This window comes from Solanum lycopersicum, chromosome 3 (genome assembly GCF_036512215.1).
Source record: "Solanum lycopersicum chromosome 3, SLM_r2.1".
In the NCBI taxonomy this organism is placed as follows: Eukaryota; Viridiplantae; Streptophyta; class Magnoliopsida; order Solanales; family Solanaceae; genus Solanum; species Solanum lycopersicum.
Window position 1 is genome coordinate 9221406 of NC_090802.1, and position 26528 is coordinate 9247933.

At 35.1% G+C, this 26528-nt stretch overlaps 1 protein-coding gene across 1 annotated transcript; it reads right to left on the reverse strand.

Annotated features, from left to right (window-relative positions):
* Positions 1 to 5944: 5944 nt before the first annotated feature.
* Positions 5945 to 8838, reverse strand: LOC101244162 (peroxidase 51). Its single transcript, NM_001309805.1, is given in 4 exon segments — positions 5945 to 6680; positions 7304 to 7469; positions 7633 to 7833; positions 8570 to 8838. Coding segments are annotated over 4 exon segments (996 nt in total). The 5' UTR covers positions 8792 to 8838; the 3' UTR covers positions 5945 to 6273.
* Positions 8839 to 26528: the final 17690 nt, after the last annotated feature.

The following is a 26528-nucleotide window of genomic DNA, read 5'->3' on the forward strand; positions in this document are numbered from 1 at the left end:
TTTGGGTGTAGTGCTAATGCAGGAGAGAAATGTAATTGCTTATGCTTCGAGGCAATTAAAAGTGCATGAACGTAACTATCCGGCCCATAATTTGGAGTTGGTTGTAGTTGTGTTTGCATTAAAGCAATGAAGACATTATCTATATGGGGTCAAGTGTGAAGTCTATACAGATCATCATAGTTTACAGTATGTCTTTACTCAGAAAGATTTAAATTTGAGGCAGAGGAGGTGGATAGAACTACTGAAGGACTATGATATTACTATTCTGTATCACCCAGGAAAAGCTAACGTTGTGGCAGATGCTTTAAGTAGAAAAGCAGGGAGCATGGGAAGTCTAGCCCACTTACATGTTTCTAGATGTCCATTGGCTAGAGAGGTTCAGACTCTGGTTAATGACCTCATGAGGATGGAAGTACTAGAGAAGGGAGGATTTTTGGCCTGTGTGGAGGCAAGATCTTCTTTTCTTGACAAGATTAAGGGAAAACGGTTTACTGATTAGAAACTGAGCCGAATTCGAGATATGGTATTACGAGGAGAGGCTAAAGAGGCAATAATTGATGAGGAAGGCGTTTTGAGAATTAAGGGAAGGGTATGTGTGCCCCGTGTTGATAATTTGATTCACACTATTCTTACAGAGGCTCATAGTTCAAGGTATTCTATACATCCTGGTGCAACCAAGATGTATCGTGACCTAAAGCAACATTTTTGGTGGAGTAGAATGAAGCGTGACATTGTTGATTTTGTTGCCCAATGCCCGAATTGTCAACAGGTAAAGTATGAAGAGGCCCGGAGGAACACTTCAGAAAATGTCCATCCTGAATGGAAATGGGAAAGAATTGCAATGGATTTTGTGGTTGGTCTTCCAAAGACATTGGGTAAGTTTGATTCTATTTGGGTAATTGTTGACAGATTAACTAAGTCTGCTCACTTCATTCCGGTCAAGGTGACTTACAATGCAAAGAAGTTAGCCAAACACTATATCTCAGGAACTGTTTGATTGCATGGAGTTCCACTTTCCATCATATCAGATAGAGGTACGCAATTTACTTCTAAGTTTTGGAGAACATTGCATGCTGAATTAGGTACTAGGTTGGATCTTAGTACTGCATTTCACCCTCAGACCGACGGTCAGTCTGAGGAAACGATTCAGGTGTTGGAGGATATGCTTCGTGCATGTGTGAAATAATTTGGTGGTCATTGAGATAATTTCTTACCCTTAACAGAGTTTTCATAAAATAATAGCTATCACTCAAATATTGATATGGCTCCATTTGAGGCACTGTATGGGAGGAGATGTAGGTCTCCCATTGGTTGGTTTGATGCATTTGAGGTGAGACCATGGGGTACCGATCTTTTGAGGGAATCGTTAGATAAAGTAAAATTCATTCAGGAGAAGCTTCTAGCAGCTCAGAATAGGCAGAAAGAATATGCAGATCGAAAGGTTAGGGACTTGGATTTTATGGAGGGTGAACAAGTCTTGCTGAAGGTTTCACCAATGAAAGGGGTGATGCGGTTTGGGAAGCGAGTTAAGCTTAGTCCGAGGTATATTGGTCCATTTGAAGTTCTGAAGCGTGTGGCGGAGGTGGCTTATGAATTGGCATTGCCTCCAGGACTCTCAGGAGTGCACCCGGTATTTCATGTGTCTATGCTGAAAAAATACTATGGGGATGGGAACTACATTATTCATTGGGATTCAGTTCTTCTTGATGAGAATTTGTCTTATGAGGAGGAGTCTGTTGCTATTTTAGATAGAGAGGTCCGCAAGTTGAGATCAAAGGAGATTACATCTATCAAGGTTCAGTGGAAGAATCGGCCAGTTGAAGAGTCCACTTGGGAGAATGAGGCTGATATGCAAGAAACATATCCACATCTTTTTACAGATTCAGGTACTCTTTCTCGCCCTTGCTTTTCTTCCTGTGATCGTTCGAGGACGAACGATGGGTAAATTGGTATCTATTGTAACAACCTGTTTAGTCGGTTCGAGCAGTAGAACTATTTTTGAGAAAAAACTGACTGGGTCGACGGATCACGCGACAGACCGTCATGGTCACGACGGACCGTGATGGAATCCGTCTTCCCATACTTGTGTAATTTCTTCTGCTGCTCTCCTCATTACCCTCGACGACAGGTAGGACGAACCGTCATAGGCACGACGATCCGTCGAGGGTCTTCATTCCAAAACTCTTCAACTCTAAAATCTGGGTACTGGGATCGACTCTCTGAACTTCACGACGGAACTGCAGCACGGACCGTCGTAGATACGACGGACCGTCACAAGTTGCGTAACCTCACTACTGAATTTAACTCTCTGAACTTTGTGACGGACCTGCAGGACGGACCGTCATAGATACGATGGACCGTCACAAGCTTCGTAAATCCACCCTGGGTCGAATTTCCGCTAAAATTTAAATGGGTGTTTTGGACTATTCATGATTATAATTATGAAATTAGTGGGGTAAGTTCAATAATTTATTTACTTGGGGGTTAAAGGAGATAATAGGGAAATAAATAGTGGGTTACTTTTATCATAATGGATTATATGATAATTAGGGTAAAAGAAAAAGAATCTGCAGAAGAAAAATAAAAAGAACAGAAAGGGAGAACGAGCGAGAGAGAGAGAACGAAGAAGAAAGCAAGTGACTTAGACTTCAGATTGAAAAGGTTCAAAGGCATTGGGGAGGTAGCTTGCTTGATCACGATTCTTCGGTGGAGGTAGGTTATGGTTTATTTCTATGTGATAGATAAACTCTAAATAGCGATCGACATGTATTGGGTGGTATTGTTAAGTCTTCTATGTACTTGATTGTGTGATTGTATGTTTTGATTGTGCAGTTGTGGTTGGTTAGAATGATGAGATTGTTGAACCTTCAATCTTAAATCCTCTCTATTAAGATGACGTCTTGACATAAAGAAGACTTGATGAAACAAAATAATGAAATAAATGGATCGGAGTGTCACGTTCCGACACGGTAATATTGGATCGGAGTGTCAAATTCCGACATGTATTAGGGGATCGGAGTGTCACGTTCCGACACGGTATATGGGATTGGAGTGTCACGTTTCGACACGATAATAATAAAGAGAAGGAATCTTGAATTAGGTTAATATACTCAAATTTGAATAACCTATTTCCCAAATGAGTATGGTGTGGAGGCTTGAGTCCTCATAGGTGTGCTTGGTGTTGTTGTCAATGGTTCTTGTACTTGTTGCTTGTCACCTATTAAGTATTGTGGTTGATTTTATATTATTATTCAGTATATATTGCTTTCTATTTTGAGTTGACCGATGATACCTACTCAGTACGTGTTCCTTGTACTGACCCCTACTTGTATTTTCTTCTTGTTGTTTTGTGGAGTGCAGCAAGTGCACCATCGACTTCGACTCGCCCTCAACACTAGTCAGTCTCCAGCACATCAGATTTCAGGGTGAGTTGTTATTCCTAGCTCGGACTGGATTCTCTCCCTCACGTCTTGATGTCTTTGAAGTTCGTACATGGACCATTTTTTTTACTTATTTTAGCTTCTTAAATACTCTTAGATTTAGATATTTGAGGATAGATGTTCTTGATGTGATGACTTCCAGATTTTGGGATTAATAAATATTAAACTTTAGAAGTTTATTTAATTGATTACGTTAACAAGTTTTGGATCTTCCACAGTATTTTTACTACTCATAATTGATATACTGGTAAATGTTGGGGTTTAGATTTGTTGGTTCGCTCACCTAGGAGGATAAGTGTGGGTGCCACTCGCGGCTCGTTTTGGGTCGTGACAATAATTATTTCATTTTAACAACAACAACAAAATTTATGATGAGTAGCTTCATTTTTATTATAATTATAAGAAGTAACTGAAAAATAAAATATTATTTATATGATGTCATTTTTTGCGTATGTAAAAATCTGTTACCGTTCTTTTTTCTTTGAAATATATTTATAATTTTTATGTAGTCACCCATTATTATATTTTATCTGTTCATTTTTTTTATTTTCACCCCTTATTTTATTTATTTATTTACAAATAAAATCAATACATAATTATTAGTAATACATTTAATGTCTAATATAAGGGATAGTGCATAAGTATCCCCTCAACCTATGCCCGAAATCTCAGAGACACACTTATACTATACTAAGGTCATATTACCCCCTGAACTTATTTTATTAAAAATTTTCTACCCCTTTTCGGCCTAGTGTCACTATCTTGTGGGTCCAACGCTGGTTGAATTTTTTTTTCAAACAAATGTCACGTATGCCCAAAAGGGGTAGAAATTACTTATAAAATAAGTTCAGAGGGTAATAGGACCTTAGTATAGTATAAGTGTGTCTCTGGAATTGCGGGCATAGGTTGAGGGGGTAATTGTGCATTTTCCCCTTATAGAATTATACATGTGAATAATTTATAACTCATGTCTCTTCATCTTACTTGTAACGTTTGATATTAAATATTATTCATAACTTATATGTTTAATTTTTCGTAAGCCTTATACATATTTAATTAATGTTTAAAAAATTATAATAAGTAAATGTAATAATAAAATTTAAAAAAATTAAAATTTTTTTGAAGAAATCAGAGTTTAAATAGAACATTAGTTCTCTTACAAAAAAGATAGAGAAAAGTAAAACATATAAAATATTTTCAACCTAATGCAATATATTATTATTTTAACATATTATCTCTTATTCCATTTACTTCATCACGGTGAATATTTTGTTCTAATATATACATATACATAATAAATAAATATATTTATATGTTTAAAAAAAGTTTATGATATCGCAGATGAAGATAAATATTAATATTCTATATATTCGATACTAACCTAAATTACATATTTCATATTATTATCTTATAAATATTTTATATAATCGCGAGAAGCGCGAATAATTTCACTAGTTGATATATAAATGTACGTGGAACAAAGTTTATTTTAGATGTTTTCTTGACGAGTTTTAGTATTTTTTTCAGAATTTGAATAATCTGAACACATAGTTTTTAAATTTAAAAATAAATCACTAATTTTTTTGAGAAATAAGAAAGTTTAATTTTCATAGTTTAACAAAGCTTAGGTTTCTACATAGGGAGCAATATCACAAGTTATTGTCATTTCCATTTGTATGACTTCATATTTGATTGACGGAAGCTTTATGTGGAAGCAGTTAAGGCAGGAATTATCTTTTATCAATTTCAGAATCTATGAAATGAATAATGTGATACTTCGTGTCTTTCCTATCAAATGTGATACTGTGGGAATATATATATATATATAATGTTAATTAATCGAAATTGTGAAGCTGAAATTTCACCTATAACATCAAGTATACACGTTACCTATGCCCTGGTTGTTTATAGCTGAATTTCAAGCCCCTTTTCTTATTCTATTATTACACCCCTAATGAAATGATTAAGGAACTTATTAAAGCAAAACAACTAAATTCTTATTTTGCAATCTTTTCTTGTCATTCACAAGCCATAATTCTAAATCTTTTTCCTTCTCTCCATTTTATACAAGCTCTTGGGAAAATTGTATATAATAGCAAACTAGTAATCTAACTAAATGGAGTAGCTAGAGTTTGATTTAATTGTGCTCCATAGCAAGCGTTAGCTAAAGTTTGTCAGGCGTCTCCCTCCCAAAAATCTCGCTCGCCACTCTCCATTCTCGCTCGCCTATCTCGCTATATACACAGAAGTGTATAAATTCTGTTTCTGTTTTGTATAAAGCGAGAGAAAATTGTATATACACATGTAAAAATATATATCTTCGTGTTATACACTTAATTATACAAATTACAAACATTTTACTTCAAATATTGCAGAGAAAAAGGCCAACGAATTATACAATTGTGAATTATATAATTGCAGTGAAATACAATTTTCTCTAACTTTATACAACAGAAGTGTATATATTGTGTTTTTGTTTTTGTATAAAGCGAGAGAAAAACATATATATTCTTGCCATACACTTATAATTATGCAATATACATACATTTTAATTCGATTCAACGGTATGCAAAGCAAATTTATAAAAATATTGCAGCGAAATAAGCAGCGATTTATACGATTGTGCATTACACAATCGCAGTGAATGAAGATAGCGAATTATACAATTGCAGCGAAATAGGCCATCAAATTATACAATTTAGGCCAGCGAATTATACAATTGTATATGTATAGCGAATTATACAGTTTTATGTTTGCTATGGAGCGCAATTATGCAAACTTTGTTATAACATACAAATATGAACTTTTTATTTGCTATACGTGAAAGTTGCCCTTAATTAAATGCTCCACAGTCTATACGAATATTTCCATTCTTACCCGTCTTCACACCAACTCGGCCCAATTTAGTCATCGCATTAACAAATGCGGTTTCAAAAACTTTAGAATTACTGGCCCACAAATTAACAGTACCTTTAGACCTTTGGTCTGTGAACAAAACTTGATCTGATGTGAATAGGCCCATTCCGTTTTGCAAGTTTTGGAAATACACATTGTCAAAAGCCCTAGGTGTTATTGGGTCCATGTTGATGGCTATTCTTGGGTCCACATTTTTCGGACACATTTGTTCTAATTGGGCTGCATACGTCTTGTTGAGACTTGGATCCACTGGGTTTTTAGGGTTAAAGTTGAAAATTCGGTTCGAGAATTGGTCGCAGTGAGAAAATCCAACAGTATGGGCCGCTGCATGATAAAATCAATTATAACCAAGTTTGATACATACATACTTCTTCCAACCATGTTAGAATTTCAATCTCATGGATTTTGCATTTGACTTCTTATACTTATAACTAGGTTCTAAATAAAATATATGCACATATTCAGTAAATTTTTTTAAAAAAATATACTGTCTAGCAGAGGCGAAGCCAAAACTAAAAATATGGAAGTTCTAAGATTTTACGTCCCTTTAAAAAGTGGAAAGCATTTCCTCTAACTCCTTCCTTAGTCCTTACCACTAAGCCTTCGATCAATTTTTTTTAGAAATTCACACGTTAATATATAACGTACATGTATTTATTAATTCATCTTGCATGTGTTTTATATGAGAAAGAGACGGCTACGTGTGGGACAAGTCAGTCCAATATGCTAATTGGCACCATTGACTATATTAGCTCCTCTTTTTATAAAATGCCAAAAATATGCCTGTCATAGAGGATTGAGGGCTTTAACAGCTGGATTACATAATGATTGGATATTTTTTTAAGAATATTATGACTATTTTGATATCGGTATAAAAAATATTTTTTAATCTCAAAAAATCAAACGATATCATATAAAATGAAATAAATAAAGTATAAGAAAATTACCAGATAAGGCAATCATATCAGCCTGATTTAAACCATGAGAGGCAAACATTGTATTGAGTTGATCCAAATTGAAAGTAGGTTTAGGCAACTTTCCCCCTACATTTGTAGATTTTGATGTCAAACCATCTAATCTCCCCAATTCCACTGCATACCCCGGTCCACCGGACTGCATATATAAAAAGATGTTTGAATTTATATAAAGATAAATAAGTAGACATATGCATGTGTCCTACGTAATAACGTTATATGTATATGTAGTATCCGAGGCTGAATACAAATATCAATCATCCAATTTAAAGAAAAGAAGATGCAAAAAGTATGGTACATACTAGTTGAATAACATCTCGAGTGGCTAAGGCAAGAATATCAGCACAAGAAACTTTATTTTTACAACTTGGGATCGCATCAACTGCGGCTTTTGCTTTGATAACTGTGTCAAATCCATCTCCAGCCAATGAAAGATTATCTGGGTGATCTTTTTCTGCTGTGTTCCCTGCCGTTGATGCTATTATCACCGATGCATCACAACCCTACATTAACATTAAAAAAAAGAGAGGATATATGAGTCGATAAAGATTGTCTAAAATCATACAAGCTTGACATTTTTACAAGGCCAGACACCATTAACTGAATATGAAAGCGTGTAAAATATAACACGAGAATCAATAAAAAATGGGGCTTTGAACGATATAACACGAGGTTTCCCACCTTATGTCGAGAGGTGTCAAATGACATCTTTAGCTAGAAAATTACACTGTTTAGCTAGGTCAAATTTTTTTTTTTATATATATTTATATATTATATGTTGACTCCTTTTATTGTTTACACATGTCTATTTTTTCCTTTTATATTGTAATAGCCCTTGGCAAAATTAAATTTTGTCTCTGTCACTACCTGACATTAGTGATAAGGAATCAATGATATGCAACGTTAACAATAACATATACAGTGAAATATCACAAGTGAGGTCTGAGAGAGCAGAATGCACACAAACATTATAATTATCTTATGAAAGTAGAAAAACTTTTCCCTAAAGACCCTTCACTCAAGTACAGCAAATTTAAATATAAAGAAGAAGAAAATATGTAAAATCAGTTATATGTGTCAAGGTTATGATTCTTTATTACAATAAACTGAATTTTAGACTTAATTTCAACCTTAAAAAGTTAAATCAATGTGATAAAGGAATAGCACAAGATCCATTTGCCTCCGTTCCCTCTATAAATGTGAGACCTTATAACGCGAAATATAATGCAATATATGTACCTCAACAAAGCAATCATGGAAGAAAAGACGAAGAACAGCCGGAATTGTGACAAACGTTTGTTTGAATTTCTGGTTAACAACATTACGCACAATGGATTCAACATTAGGACAAGTTTGGGCATAAAAATTGGTTTTGAGTTGAGCATCTACCAAGTTTGGCATGAAAATACTAACACAAGAAATTGACAAAAATGATGTAATAAAAACTTGTAAATAACCCATATTTTTTTTCTATATATAATCAAAAATACAATATATTTATTGGTTTACATATATTGAACTTTAGACAAGGTTATATATAAGGTTAAATTGAGGAGAGTTGCAAGTTGGCTAAAGAATCTTTTTGAATTATTACTACAAAAGTGGTTGAGCTTTTAATTAAATAAATACTCAATAGTGTTTTGGGGATTGTTTATTAGCCGCCTTAAATTTGTTTTTTCTTAGTATAGTACCTTAGCTTGATTATATTATGTGATGTTTTCTAATTAGTATAGTTTAATTAAGTGAACATAAGGCTATAATATGGTTAATGCAAGAAATAGAAATTTAACATGTTTTTATTAACTAGAGAAGATGAGAGAACATAGTACCTTTGTTCTAAAGTCACTTTGATGGACCAAGTTTGGTTGTGTGATGGAGAAAGTTTTGGTAAATTTTTGTTTGGTAGAATAACTATATAAACACATGTACTTCTACCAAATTGTATTTATGTTCTACAAATTTAGGGGGGTTTTAAAATCTAAATTAAATACTTTTATTTAATTAAAATAGTATATTTTAAATGTTTGTGAGGATTGATGTATATGTCAAGGTTTGGTTTTAATAGGATCGAATTGGATTAAGAGCAAAATGAAATTTTTCATTCTTACCTAGCGATTGACTTATACGATACGATACAAAAATCTAAGTAACAACAACAACAAAAATTGTATTAAGACCAAAAATATTGTATCATACCATTAATGCAAGTTCTTAGGTTTTTCATACTTTGCTTGTTTTTTGTCTCATTTTGTTTCCATAATTTTCCAATCAATTCAATTCTTAAGCTCTCTTAACTACAAAATCAACAATAATTAGGCAAAGTAGGGCATATTTAACACTCACATTACATTTTTAAAAAAAAAAAAAAGAGGTTAAGACGTGGTGTGTAATAATTGATATAAAACATAAACGTAGATCCCAACATAAGATTCCAAAATTATTTTTCTTTTGGGAAGTGGTGCATTGGCATATGGCAGACACACAATTACATCAAGGTTTAAATTAATAAATATATTTTGGCCTTGTTGTATGAAAGATTTTAGATTTTCTTTGATTTTGTGCCCTTCACCAGAATAATTGTCTGTTGCTAGGTACGTAGGATGAATTGTTAGGTCAATGATTCCTCAACTCAGATCTTAGATACTATATTTTAAGATTTTTTTAACTATATATTGTTTTAAGTATATATTGAACACACCGTAAATTATGAATTTATATCTATTATCTTTTTCACATAAATTTATAATTCGCAATTAAAAGTTATGAAAATAATTGAACCTGTTCCTATAATGGTACATTCGCGAATGAAGTATCACTACAATAAAAATGATCATTAGCGGCATTTAATTCTTAATTGTCGCTAAATATGTTTTTAGCGGCAATTGTTACTCTTTGTATATGTCCCTAAAGTCTTTAACAATATTGTGTCTAATGACACTTAACTAATGCCCCGTAAAGACTTTAACACTCTTTATTAGTGTCAATGTTTAATGCCGCTAAAGTTGTTTTTGTTGCAGTGTATCAATATATTTAGGGAAAAGGGTCTGATATACCTCTCAACTTTGTCATTTGAAGCTGATATACCCCTCGTTATAAAAGTGGCTAATATATGCTCTTACCGTTATACAAACGGCTCACATATACCCCTGTCGTTACAAAATAGCTCACATATACCCTTCATTTAATGGAAGTTAAAAAATTAGTTTTAAATTTATATTTGTTACTTCTAATTTTTTTTTAAAAAAAATTATTTAGGGATATATATGATTCTTCTATCAAAATTCAATGTATAATTTAATCTTTTTCATACATAAATTATTTTTTGACTTCTTTTATTATAATTATTTGAGTTTCTTATTCTTATTTTGTTTTTTTCTTTCATTCCTTAGTTTAAAGAAAAAAAATTAAACTATTTTTTTTGTATGTATTGTAATTTAATTTCATATTCGAAGAAAAAATTTGATCATCTACAATAAGTATTATAAGAATATTAGTGAAACATAAATAAATTTGATTATCAAAATAATAATTATAAATTAGTCATTGAAACAAAAAAAAATAAAAAAAAATTATGTTTGACGAGGATTAAATTTACTCATATGAGATTATATTTTTTAGAAAAAAATAATAAAAATTTAGATTAAATTTGTTTTTCCATTTCCGTTAGAGGAAAAGGGTATATGCGAGCCATTTGTTTACAAGTAGGGGTATATATGAATCACTTTTATAACGAGGGATATACAAGTAGGGGTATATATGAATCACTTTTATAACGAGGGATGTATCAACTCTAAATGACAAAGTTGAGGGGTATATCAGACTCTTTTCTCATATATTAATTAGTTGTTGGTGCTAAATTTATTGATTATTTTATGACATTTCAAATGTTCTTTTAGCTAGTTAGTGACTCTATTACTCTTAATTTTGATATAAATTCTTCACATACTGTAAGAACTTACATATTAAAAGTATAGCATAAATAAATATAGATGATATATATTCAAATTTTTTTTTAAAAAAAATTATAACTAAATAAAAAATTATTTGACACCTTAACTTGTCAAATCTTAGAAATACATGCACACAAATTGGACGCGGGAATACGAGATAAAGAGGGACTTTGATGGGTGAAAATGATTTTTATTTTTATAAAATATATAAGATTTTGTATAATTTTTTAAATTAAAGTACAATTGAATTGATCATAGGAGATCATTTCACGTCAAAGAAGTATTTTTGGAAGAGCCAATTTTCTAAATCTTATCATTCCTGGATTTTGTGTTACATTGATTGATATTTCAGCTTAAGTTGAGTCACTCTCTATTGGTAGGTGCCAAGTTTTCTTTTTAGACATGATTTTCTTTTTGTGTGATTTTTGAACTTTGTTGTATTTATTTGTCGTCCTCCTAAAAAACACAGATAAAATATTAATGTGCAATAATGCACAGATTTCTTCTAACATTTTTTAAATAAATTATTGTTTACATTTTCCATGGTTTTGCTAAAACTTTCTTGTTCACGTGATTAAACAATTTGAAACTCATATAGTATGGATCATTGTTATTCATTATATTATTTTGTAACATTACTATACGTACAATATTCGTTTTGATTGTTACTTAAGTATATTATACTGTATTATAAATTTCGTTGTTACGTAACACAAAAACCTCTATTTTATAGAACAACCAATTTGGTGTGTTCCCATTGTTATTTAATTTCTTTTTCCAATTATATCTTTACATAATATTTCAAAATACTATTTTTACCCTTTACCTTAATTATTTAAATCTAATCAAATCTCATACCCTAGAATAATTAAGGATATTTTAGTAAATTTATAAATTACAATACAATACGATACGATTAAACCAAACAATTAAAGTGTTATTAAACAACAAGAAACAATACAGTCTACCCAAACACTGTATCTACCATATAATACAGTACAATAGAGTACAATACAATACAATACATTATGAAATAATGAGTAACAATGATCCAAACAAAGTGCTACACTTTTTATGTAAGATTCATCTACTTATTTGATTATATTACGATTTTGACTCATCGTAAATAGCACCCACATTAGTTTTTTATGAGAGAATTAACTAACTATTCACACACAGTCTAACAATCAATAAAAAAAATATGGAAAATTATATATAATAACAAACTTTAATTCAAATTAAAGGTTATAAACATAGGTTGATTTAATTGTACCCCATAACAAACTGTTGCTATTTCACTTCTCTCTGGTGGAATTTTGCTCTCGCTGGCAGTCTAACTCGCCTCTCTCGCTTTTTATAAAAACACTAATATATAAAATGTGTTTGTGTTTGTATAAAGCGAGAGAAAATTGTATATATACATATATTTTCGTTCCCCTCTCCCAGATCTCGCTCGACAATCTAACTTGTCTCTCTCACTTTATATAAACACAGATGTATACTGCATTTGTGTTTGTATAAAGTGAGAGAAAAATGTCTATACAAATACAAATACATATATTGTTCGTCCTATACACTTGTGATTATACAAATACGATCTTTCCTGTCCATTTTTCTTTTGTCTTTCTCTCTTTCTTGCTTTATACAAATACAAATTATACAATTGGTTCTTTTATATATGTATACCCAAAAAAATTATACAATTGCTTCTTTTGTATATATGTGTAGCGAAATAGCCACAACTTATTTTGTATATATATGTATTGCAAAATAGTGAAGTTTGCTATGCAACTTAATTATGCAAACTATAGCTATAACATACAAACATAATTTTTATATTTGATATATGTGTAAGTTAGTAGTTCGAAATTTTAAAATACTCTTTCAATAAGGAAAAAACAAGTTGAAATAAACAACCATAATTGTCAAACAATGTGGAAATAATTTAACCTAGAACTCAAAAGTCATAGTACCCAAACTCTAATTGTCTAAAATAAGGGGATGCAACCGCAAAACTCAAGAAAACATAAATTCAAAAAGCCCAAGTCTGAAGAGATGAACTAAGATGATAGGAGGAATTCATGCAATTCGAAAGAAGTAGCTCGCATTGGATTTAGATATCATGTGTTTCACAATTGAGGTTTCCAAGCAGCTGCCTAAATATGCATATACTTAGAAGAAAAAGAAAAATGCAATATCAATACGTAACCACAATGTAATAATAGGATCATCAGCTAGTTTCAGAATAAGAAATATAAATCATGTAGCTACAAGTTAGTAAAAAGGAAAAAGATAATGTACAATTATAGCACAAGTACAACATAACTTTGACTCTTGGTTCTTACCCTGTATGTTATGCATAATAAACATAAACAGTCACACTTCAACAAGACAAATCTAGCTCTCTCAAGGAATCCACATGCAAACTATTAGTGTGCCTCTATAGTTCCTGTTCCACTTGTTAGTATGTATTGGCATGGTATCCATTTCACTCGTTAGTATGTACTGACGTAGTACCCAATCCGCTCATATTAATATGTATTCATGTGGTACTCAATCCACTCATATATATGTCTTAGGGTGGTGCCCAATCCACTCATCAAATATACATCACAATCACAACGATAATGAATAACAATCACACTTGTACACCCAACTAAAAGATCCATTGCATTCGACTGACAATGTATCATGCATACAATACTAATGAAGCATTTAACAAACGCATAATCATCACCTACCTTTAAATTAGCCAGAATGCTTTGGAGAGCTTGAGGTTCCCCTTTTCGTAACGCTTTGACTTGTTCTTGGTGTAAGATAATAATAAAAAACAATAATTAATAAACAATGACCTTATTAAACTCAAATTATTACTTAATCCTAATCCTAGGCCAAATTCATGATTATTTTATTTAAATCAGTGTTTTTCCCACCATTACTTCAAATCACCTCCCCTCCCTCTATGAGTACCACTCTAGACTCTAAGGTTTAAGAATTTGAAATAAAAGTTAGGGCGGTAATTAAATTATCTTTACAGAATAAATTCGTGGAAAAATTGAAGATAATTTCTCCAACTCGGCCTTTCTCTTCCCAAGAACGAAGTTGCATAATAATGAAACATTTTGAGACTTTTCTTGCATTAATTCCTGACTAACCTGCTATAGTGACCACCAACCCGCTATAGTGGTGTGACAGTCGTTATAACATATTGGACTGGACAAAAATTCGGAAATCTTCCCAAAAGCCTTCCTTTCACAACACACTTTCGAATCTTAATGTCCTAAACTAACTTTTTTACATCAAGTCCGATATCACAGAGTTCTACTCACTCGAATTCACTTTTAAAAATGTATATGAATTTCTTAATGTCTTAGCTAATAGAAAACTCAATCCAAGTTTACACATAACACCCACTCTATTTCCAGAATGTCATCACTCATATTTCATTTGAGACTAATCCAGTTTAAAATTTTCGAGTTATGGCTCAAGAAAGTTCTCACCCAGTTTTTCATCATTGGTCTACCCATAATAATAGAAAGAGGTTGTTACAGATAGTATATAGTTTATTTATTTACTTGTGCACACAAAATTAAAAATATATATACTAAAATAAACCACATTAAAGAGCATGTTTATATATTATACCTATTTTTTAAATTTATATACTATACCTATTTTTTAACGTGTAATAACACACCTTAAAAAATTATTTATTTTGTAACATTTGGAGTAAGAAAGAGAGGGAACTTGCTCAAGTCAATTGTGTAAAATATACAATTGGATGTATGTATATGTGACTCCCTTGTTGCTTCATTTCTCTACGAGTGTCTCAAATAATACAAATTTCATTAATTTAATGTTTTTACTTTAGTTTTTGAAATTATTTTTCATACCACATTAACTACGTCGAATAGATGTATTTGGCGCACCCAAATACATGTATATTACGCGGGTCAAATTAGAAGTAATTTATTTCAAGTATATTGTATCTAAGCGTGCTTCACATGAATTTGAGATACACTAACTCTCTCTCTCTCTCTCTCTATATATATATATATATGTATGTATATGTATATATATATATTCATATTTTAAAATATATTTGATATCAAATATACATGTATCTACTATCTAATTGGAAACCGAAGGAGTTTGTATCTGATTTAAAATTTGGTATAAAATTATTAATAATTGAAATAATATATAACTATTTCATACGATAAAATGAATTAGTATTTATGATAGAAATATTTGTATAATTATATAATTTTCCCCAGATTTTAACATCAAAATGTGGTACCAAATTGGGCCGGACAGCATATTAAACTTCATGTCTATATGCTTAAGTCAGTTCTGCACAAAGAGTGGGTCATGTCCAGAACAATCAAATATCACCAAGTCCAATAAACACTTACTTCTCTTCAGTTTTGTGTTCTAGTATTCATCTAAACCAATCCATTCAGCATGCTCAAATAAATATCAAAACATATATCATAATTAAAAATGTAACCCAAAGGGATAACTTAATTAATCATGAAACTTGCAACATTGTTCTTAAAATATCAAGAACTCAAAACTAGAGTCCACTGCGCATATTCGGAGTAAAGGTATCATCAATAGTTATGAATCGCACGAGCAACAAGTGACTATATTCATTCAAACATAGCTCATAATATTTGACAACCTCAACTAGTAATTCAACTTTATGACTAAGATAAATTTTATATACGCAAAGAACTTTGAAAAATAAAGATTGCACTGCCAATAAAGACAAGAATAAGATTGCTAAGAGATTGATAAAAAAAAATTAAAAGAAAGTACCCTGACTGATCTGCTGAAGATCAGTCTTTTAACCCTCTTGAAGCCTTTGAAAAAAAAAACTACACCAGAATTCGCTTACCAACTGGCAGGAGCGTCCTTTGCCAGAGTCGTTGTCTGTCTTGAGTGGTTGTTCTCGCTGCTCGGAGTATCATTATTTTGCCTCATCGGCAGAGGAAGAGAAGAAGAAGGGGAAAGGAGATGTGATGGAGGCCAGCAGGCCTTGCCGGAAAAAATAGAGAGAACGAAGGGGAAGGAGAAATAGAGGCGACAGAATTTTGAAAGGAAAGGAAGAAGGGGGAAAGAAAGAGGCTGCCAGCACCTGCTGGCTCACGCCGGAAGGAAATGGAGAAGAGAGGGGGTGGCGTGGAAGCTGCTGGCTGGCGTTGTTTGTCGCAGCTGCATGCTGCTGTTGCCAGTGTTAATGGCCGGTGGAGCCTGCTGGTGTCGTCTGCTGCTACTTCTGTTATTTACTGTCGGAGCCTTCTGTCTTTCGCTGGCAGCTTCACCAGTCGCTGCTTTCTGCTGGAAAGAAAAGGAAGAAGCAGAGGAGAGGAGGAAGAGAGAGGCGCCGGGGGGAAGAGGCGAAGGGAGAGGTCCTGGCTCGCTGGCTCCAGTGGTGGTCGGAGGAGCAGCGGTGAGGAGGAGAAAGAAGGGCGGCTGTGGAGAGAGGAGGGGAGGAAGAGAGTGAGAGGGAGAGGGAAAAAAATGAACATTTTCTTAGGTTTAGATCTTTGATAGTTCAAAATAGAGAAAAAGTAGGATTTGATTTCAACCGTCGATTTAATAAGAGTTGAAGGGTTAAGATTCGATTAATAAAATAGATGGATGAGATTAAAAGATGAGATGTATTGAAATCAAATTGAATTGAATATGGAATAGCTACAATTGCAATTAAATTGACTTAAAATGAAATGAAAGAGTGGCTATGATTGGAATATAATTTAATTGGAGTGGCTCAAATTGGAAGAAATTATAATAAAATAGGCTAGAATTTAAATAATTTTAAGGAAAGTGTAGGAATTACTATTTAATTAAAATACTACATTAAAATATTTTTTGTAATTGAAAATCATTTAATTTTTTTTAAAACATTTGAAATTCATTAATAATTGTTAAATATTTTAGTAATATTTACGATAATTTTATAAAGTAAAACATACTAACATATATGATTTTCAAGCAAAGTCGACTAAAAATTCTAAAATTTAAAATACGTATTTAATCGAATAGTATTCCTAGAAATGGTTAAAGGTCAGTCAAAATTGGGTGTCAACAGCTGCCCCTTGGTTGATTGAGAATGAAGAATGAATTGTCAGGCAACCAACGTTGACTAAGTAGCCGATTTTGTCCAACCGACGAGAGATGTCTTTTTGATCAATTGAAACGATATAGAGTTGAAAAAGGGTACGATCGAGACTTTGGTATTAAGTCGCCTACATATCTCTCGTTATATGAGAATCAGGTCGTGTGTAGTTCTAGATTCAAGAGCAAATAAAACTCTTAAAAATTGAAAGAGCGCTAAGGTATTAGGAGGGCACGATATCCGCTTGAATGGATAAGATTAGAGCAGCGAGACAGAAAAGCGAGAAGAGAATGATAGAGTGAGGTTATTAGACTTTGAGCAAGGTTCGGAGTACGAGTAGCAAAAAATTGATAGGGTCTTCGTTGTGATAGATGATAATATGATAATTGTAATCAAGGGACGATCGATCATATCTGAAAATTATAGATAAAATGTTAGCTTATAAATAAATAAAGTATGACCAACAATGATAAAATATGAGTTCTAAATAAATGACAAGAGGTGATAAGAAGTGTATCTGTTTTGAGACGTCCTCATAGACTTTGGCTTAACTTGTTGGAGAATTGCAACCCATCTCCGAAGGTTAAAGTCAACCGCCAATAGATATTATAGTATAGCGATATAATAAAAATGTTTGGTTGTAAGGTGGATGTACATAAGCATCATGTTGCAAGGCAGAAGAGTCTAAACGTCATTTTAAGGTGGACGAGCCTAAGTATCATTTTAAGGCGGACGTTCTAAATATCTTATAAAGCAGACGAACAAAAAATGTCATGTGAGGCGGACAAGCCTAAATGTCCTATAGGATGGATACGCCTAAATGTTGTTTAAAAGGCGGACGGGCCTAAATATCGCATTGTAAGTCGGACGAGCCTAAATGTCGCATTGTAAGGCGGACGAGCCTAAATGTCGCATTGTAAGGCGGACAAGCCTAAATGTCGCATTGTAAGGCGTACGAGCCTAAATGTCGCATTGTAAGGCGTACGAGCCTAAATGTCGTTTTGTAAGGCGGACGAGCCTAAATGTCGCATTGTAAGGCGGACGAGCCTAAATGTCGCATTGTAAGGCGGACGAGCCTAAATATCGCATTGTAAGGCGGACGAGCCTACAATGTCGCATTGTAAGGCGGACGAGCCTAGATGTCGCATTGTAAGGCGGACGAGCCTACAATGTCGCATTGTAAGGCGGACGAGCCTAGATGTCGCATTGTAAGGCGAAGATCTTAGATGTCGCATTGTAAGACAGACGAGCCTAACTGAAGAAAAGGTCGGTCACAGTAGCGAGTTGAGTCTGACAATATCTCTATGGTAATTTGAACGGTAGCTGAGTAGCCGAACAAAAATGCGAGTAGCCAAGAATAATTTGACAATCTTTGTTTGTAAGCATAACAACAATCGTTCAGAAGGCGGCTTTGTTTGTAATATGCACAGTTGTAACTTATAATATGACTTAAGAAGAGTGGTTAGAGTAGATGTATCAAATTAAGCGGTAATGTAAATATGATGCTACTCCCATGTTGACCATGAATTTTTGCCTGAAGACCATGAAAAATGACGTCTTAGGCTAAAATGTATCTTCAGGTCATGAAAATTTTGTCTGCAGGCGGCCATGAAAATGACACCTTTAGACTATGACACCTTCGGATCATGATAGATAGAAATTAAACCCTTAGGACATGAAATGATGTCCGCAGGCCATGAAAGATGATGCCTTTAGACTATGACGCCTTAGGAACATGATATGGATAAAATAAGTCCTCAGGCCATGACATGAAGTCCGCAGGCCATGAAACATGATGCCTTTGGAGGATAACGCCTTTGGGATATAAGTAATGAGTAAAGAGAGTGTATCTATTTTTGGCATCTATTGATACTTGTGACTTGATTTGATTCGGGACATGCAAACTTTGAGCATGATGCAATCTTGGGCTTATGCAAACTTCGGGAACAATGCAATGATGCATTTCTTCGGGCACATGCATTATCGGGCACATGCAATGATGCGTTTTTTCGGGCACAATGTAATATCGAGCACATGCAATGAATCATTTCTTCGGGCGCATGCAATATCGGGCAAATGCAATGATGCATTTCTTCGAACACATGCAATGATGCATTTTTTCGGGCACATGCAATATCGAGCACATGAAATGATGCATTTCTGCGATCTCGGGCATAATATAATGATGTAGTTATTCGATCATATGTGATATCAAGCGTAGGTACAAATGATGAAATATCGGACAGAGTGTAATTTGCCAGCACAGCAGTTGCTTGAGAGCGTACAATAACTTGGGTGTTTGCCTTATTGAAAGGGTCGAGTGTCATTTGTTGGGATCAAATGTGGTATGTTGATTGCTGAAGTTGCCTTTGTATATGTACCCGTAATTTCTACATTCAAAGAAAAATAGTTAGGTTAAAGGGGGGGGGGTTGATCTGTATCCATGATTTGGCACAGCGTGCTTCTTTGGTTTCTAATAGAATGTTCTTCGAAGTGTTGTCAAAAATTTTGAGATCCCCTCAAAATTTCTGCCCTAGTGTAGAACTTCTGTTATTCTGATCTATTGTAGTTGTAGCTCGATTGTTGAGTGTTTTGAGATTCTCTTAAAAATTTCTATCCAGTCTCGATTTTCAACAATTTTGAGATCCTCTCAAAATTCTGCCCCAATTGTTGAGAAGAAATGCTTTTGATAGAATTTTTGAGTTTACTCAAAAAATCTGCCGCGGTATGGAGATGTGCAAGGAGAAATCTTGATGGAAATTCTGCCTCAGTTATCAATAGAAGGGGAAAATGAAAGTTTTATTTATGATAAGACCGAACCCCATAGGAGCGCCTACGTATCCCCTCTTAAACGGGAATCGGGTCTGAAGTAGTTCAAAATTACAAAAAGAGCATAAGCGAGATATTAGGAACATTCTTGAGCAGCAAGTGAATGGTAGATTTTGACCAACTTTATTTGCTCATATGTTATCATGGGTGTATGAATGGGGAAAACATGAACTTAAATGGCGCAAGCCTTATTTAATAAACTAGATCAAGTAGATGTTGGTGCATTCACATCTGAACTTCCTTTGTTGCAAAGTCCTCCAAACATATGGCCTTAGTATCAATCAGTTGTTGAATCTTATCTTTCAGATCACGATGTTCTTCTATTGTATGTCCTTCCATTCTTGAATAATAAGCACAAATCTTGGGGGTTCAATCCATGATGCACGCGTAGTCATCTTTATTTCATTTATAAGAGCTATATGACCAGCGATCCTCAACTTTTCATAAAGTTGGACCATAGGCTCAGTCAGAGGAGTATAAGTTTTGTCAAATCTCTCGTCAACCTTGAAGAGGTTTTTGCGAATATGAGGTCGAGTGACTTTGGCATTGTGGCCAGGATATGTTGGTTGTCTATATGGCATAGGAGGTCTGTGGTACAGAGACATTTAATATAGAGGGATTGGAAATGGCATGAGAGGCGCATGATGCCAGGGAACTTGGTGCAGAGGTGTTTCATATTGAGGAGCTTGCATAGTGGGATGATGCGGGAGTAAAGTAAGGTGTTGAAGTTTAGGAGCATATGCATGATGTTGCGGAGGATATGGGTGATTTGGAAAGTAGATGTTCTTTGGAGGCATTTGAATGGAGCTTGATTGACTTTGAGAGGTAGAGTAATCTGGAGGAGGATTATTTTGGAGAGTGACTTGACTTGAGAAAGGTGACATATCCATGTTGTCTCCAAAGTTGGATTGGCGGAAAGTAACAACTTTGCCCACTCGCGCATGTCCAACAACTCTTCTTCTAACTTCTTTATTTTCTGCTCAAGGTTTAGAACCAACTTGTCTGAAAGACACTTCTTTTCAATAGTCTTGCACATAACTCTAGCATTAGTCACTTTCACTTTTTCTTTGCAATTCTCAGTAGGGAGAGAAGGAAATGAACCCTTTGATCGCGTGTGATAAACCATGCTCTACAGATCAACCATTGGGAAAGGGTAAAATATAAAAAAAGTAAAAGCAAAATAAAGCCCAAGTTAGAACATTGCATAAATTGGGATATCAAACACGTTATTTTAGGATAAACGCCCTAGATGCAAAGGAGCCTCGTTGAGCCAGAGGTAGGCCTAAGCGACACATAAGTTATGCACGATAATTAATTCAAGCCTTATTTTCCAATTTGGAGTTTAGATTAGAAGAAACAAAACTTTCATTTATTATAAATTCAAACGATACATCATAAAAAAACTGAAATAAACTAAGGGAAAAGGGATAACTTGGGAGAAATCATCCTAAATTCTGAAATCTTGGAGGTATCGACTCCAAGAGCTTGGCGCCAATTGTCCTCTTATGATGGGAGGGACTTCTTGTCTAATGTTCAACACACTCCGTGCCCATATGTTTTCCCTTTCATCGGCAAGCCCATGGTATCCTTATCTACTTGATATTGGGACTTCAGATTCTATCAAGATCTATATGCGGTATTCATGCGTGCATAAAACCTGTCGTGCGTCAATAGGTATGATCAACACACGCTCCTATCTTCGAAGTATGTTGTGGACTTGTGGTTTATCTAGTCCAAACTCATACTTAAATGGCTCTATGTTAGATTGGAGTGGTATGATTTGAGTTTGCCCAAATTGGCGAAGTACTCGAAAAGGCGCATATGTTGAACACCCTTTAAGCCAATAAGCTCGATGAAATATCGGTCGTCCCTCTTATTATCACAGGTAATCTTTTGGTTTGTGATTGCATGGTTTCCGTATTATTTGATCCTGGATCCACATTTTCATATGTATCTTCTTCATTTGCTACTGGTCTTAATTTACATTGTGAATTGCTTGACATGCCTATTCGTGTTTCTACTCCAGTGGGTGAGTCTGTGATAGTTGAAAAGGTGTATAGGTCTTGTCTTGTAACGTTTGTGGGGAGCAATACTCATGTAGACCTGGTTATCTTAGAAATGGCTGATTTCGATGTAATTCTAGGTATGACTTGGCTTTCTCCAAACTTTGCAATCTTAGATTGTAATGCTAAAACTGTGACGTTAGCCAAGCCTAGGACAGATCCGTTAGTGTGGGAGGGTGACTACACTTCCAATCCGGTTCGTATCATCTCCTTTCTTCGTGCTAAGAAAATGGTTAGTAAGGGTTGTTTGGTGTTCTTGGCACATCTCAGGGATGATACTACCCAAGTACCTTTAATTGAGTCAGTTCCGGTAGTCCGTGAGTTTCTGTATGTGTTTCCTGCAGACCTTCCTGGTATGCCACCGGATAGAGATATTGACTTTTGCATTGATCTGGAGCCGGGTACTCGCCCCATTTCTATACCCCCTTATAGAATGGCTCCCGCTGAGTTAAGAGAGTTAAAGGCCCAACTTCAAGAGTTGTTAAGCAAAGGCTTCATTAGACCAAGTGCATCTCCTTGGGGTGCTCCGGTTTTTTTGTGAAGAAGAAGGATGGAAGTTTTCGGATGTGCATAGACTACCGGCAGTTGAACAAGGTAACTATTAAGAACAAGTATCCCATTCCTCGCATTGATGACTTGTTCGATCAGTTACAAGGTGCTTGTGTCTTCTCTAAGATTGACTTGAGATCCGGTTATCATCAATTGAAAATACGGGCAACGGATGTGCCAAAGACTGCTTTTCAAACCAGGTATGGGCATTACGAATTTGTAGTAATGTCTTTTGGTCTTACGAATGCCCCTGCTGCTTTCATGAGCTTGATGAACGGGATTTTAAGACATATCTGGATCTCTTTATGATCGTATTTATTGATGATATACTGATATACTCTAAGAGTAAGAAGGAACATGAGGAGCATTTGAGAATTGTGTTGGAAGTGTTAAGGGAGAAAAGGCTTTATGCAAATTCTCCAAGTGTGAGTTTTGGCTAGATTCAGTGTCCTTTTTGGGGCACGTGGTTTCTAAGGATGGGGTGATGGTGGATCCTTCTAAAATTGAAACAGTGAGAAATTGGGTAAGACCTACTGATGTGTCAGAAATAAGGAGCTTTGTTGGTTTAGCCAATTGAAACAGTGAGAAATTGGATAAGACCTACTGATGTGTCAGAAATAAGGAGCTTTGCTGGTTTAGCCAACTACTACCGTCGATTTGTCAAGGGATTTTCTTCTATTGCTTCCCAATTGAAGAACTTGACTAAGCAAAATGTTCCATTTGTATGGTCGGATGAATGTGAAGAAAGCTTTTAGAAACTCAAGACTTTGTTGATTACTGCACCTATCCTTACCTTGCCGGTAGAGGGTAAGAACTTCATTGTAAGAAAGCTTTTAGAAACTCAAGACTTTGTTGATTACTGCACCTATCCTTACCTTGCCGGTAGAGGGTAAGAACTTCATTGTTTATTGTGATGCATCCTATTCTGATTTGGGTGCAGTGCTAATGCAAGGGAAGAATGTAATTACTTATGGTTCGAGGCAATTAAAGGTGCATGAACGTAACTATCCGACCCACGATTTGGAATTGGCCGCAGTTGTGTTTGCATTAAAACAATGGAGACACTATCTATATGGGGTCAAGTGTGAAGTCTATACGGATCATCGTAGCCTACAGTATGTCTTTACTCAGAGGGATTTGAATCTGAGACAGAGGAGGTGGATGGAACTACTGAAGGATTATGATGTTACCATCTTGTATCACCCAGAAAAGGCTAATGTTGTGGCAGACGCCTTAAGTAGAAAAGCAGGGAGCATGGGTAGTTTAGCCCACTTACAAGTTTCTAGACGCTCATTGGCTAGAGAGGTTCAGACTCTGGCTAACGACTTTATGAGGTTAGAAGTAAATGAGAATGGAGGATTTTTGGCCAGTGTGGAGGCGAGATCTTCTTTTCTTGACAAGATCAAGGGAAAACAGTTTGATGATGGGAAACTAAGCCGAATTCGGGATATGGTGTTGCGAGGAGAGGCTAAAGAAGCAATAATGGATGAGGAAGGTGTTTTGAGAATTAAGGGAAGGGTATGTGTGCCCCGTGTTGATGATCTGATCCACACTATTCTTACAGAGGCTCATAATTCCGGATATTCTATACATCCTAGTGCAATCAATATGTACCGTGACCTAAAGCAACACTTTTTGTGGAGTAGAATGAAGCGCGACATTGTTGATTTTGCTGCCAAATGTCCAAATTGTCAGCAAGTAAAGTATGAACACCAGAGGCCCGGAGGAACACTTCAGAGAATGCCCATTCCTGAATGGAAGTGGGAGAGAATTGCAATGGACTTCGTGGTTGGTCTTCCAAAGACATTGGGTAAGTATGAATCCATTTGGGTATTTGTTGATAGGTTAACTAAGTCTGCTTATTTCATTCCGGTCAAGGTGACTTATAATGCAGAGAAGTTAGCCAAAATTTACATCTCAGAAATTGTTCGATTGCATGGAGTTCCACTTTCCATCATATCAGATAGAGGTACGCAGTTTACTTCTAAGTTTTGGAGGACATTGCATGCTGAATCAGGTACTAGGTTGGACCTTAGTACTGTATTTCACCCTCAGACCGATGGTCAGTCGGAGCGAACGATTCAAGTGTTGGAGGATATGCTTCGTGCATGTGTGATAGAATTTGGTGGCCATTGGGACAACTTCTTACCCTTAGCAGAGTTTTCATACAATAATAGATATCACTCAAGTATTGATATGGCCCCATTTGAGGCACTGTATGGGAGAAGGTGTAGATCTCCCATTGGGTGGTTTGATGCATTTGAGGTTAGACCTTGGGGTACTGACCTTCTGAGGGAATCGTTAGATAAAGTGAAATGCATTCAAGAAAAGCTTTTAGCGGCTCAAAGTAGGAAAAAGGAATATGCAGATCGAAAGGTTAGAGACTTGGAGTTTATGGAGGGAGAGCAAGTCTTGCTAAAGGTTTCGCCCATTAAAGGGGTGATGCAGTTTGGTAAGCGAGGTAAGCTTAGTACGAGGTATATTGGTCCATTTGAAGTTCTGAAGCACGTGGGGGAGGTGGCTTATGAATTAGCCTTGCCCCCAGGGCTGTTAGGAGTGCACCCGGTATTTCATGTGTCTATGTTGAAAAGATACCATGGCGATGGAAACTACATTATTTGTTGGGATTCAGTTCTGCTTGATGAGAATCTGTCTTATGAGGAGGAGCCTATTGCTATTTTAGATAGAGAAGTCCGCAAGTTGAGGTCAAGGGAGATTGCATCCATCAAGGTTCAATGGAAGAATCGGCCGGTTGAAGAATCCACTTGGGAGAAGGAGGCTGATATGTAAGAAAGATACCCACACCTGTTTACAGATTCAGGTACTCCTTTTCGCCCTTGTTTTTCTTCTTATGATCGTTCGAGGACGAACGATGGGTAAATTGGTATCTATTGTAATGACCTGTTTAGTCGTTTTGAGCTGTAGAGTTTATTTCTGGTAATAACTGTCTGAGTCGACGGATCCCACGACGGACCGTCATGGGCACGACGGACCGTCGAGGGTGTCTCGTTCCAAAACACTTAGAATTCTGAGATTTGGGTACTGAGATCGACTCTCTAAACTTCGCGATGAAATGGCAGGATGGACCGTCGTAGGCACGACGGACCGTCACAGGGTCTTAAATAAAAAGTGAGTCTCTGAACTCTGTGATGACTCAGCAGGACGGACCGTTGCAGGCACGACGGCCCGTCACAGGCTACGTAACCCTGACGGGGTCGGATTTCTGTTAAATGTTTTAAGGGGCGTTTTGGACTATTCCTGCTTATAATTATAAAGTTAGTGGGTAATACTAATAATTCAATTACTTGGGGGTTAAAGGAGATAACCTTGAATTAATTAGTGGGTTACTTTTGTCATCTTTTATACTTAATTATATGCTAATTAGGGTAAAAGAAAAAGGGTTTGAATAAGAAAAATAGAAAGAACAAAGAGAGGGAGAAACGATCGATCAAGAGGAGAGAACGAAGAGGAAAGCAAAGCATTGAAAAGTAGATTCTTGATCACGAATTCTTCGGTGGAGGTAGGTTATGGTTTATGCTATTCGTAGTAAACTCTTAATAGCGAATGATATGTATTGGGTAGTGTTGTAACTCTTCTATATGCTTAATTGTATGCTTGCATGAATGTGATTATATAATTGTGAATAAATAAGCATGATGAAGCTATTGAATCCTAAATCTTGA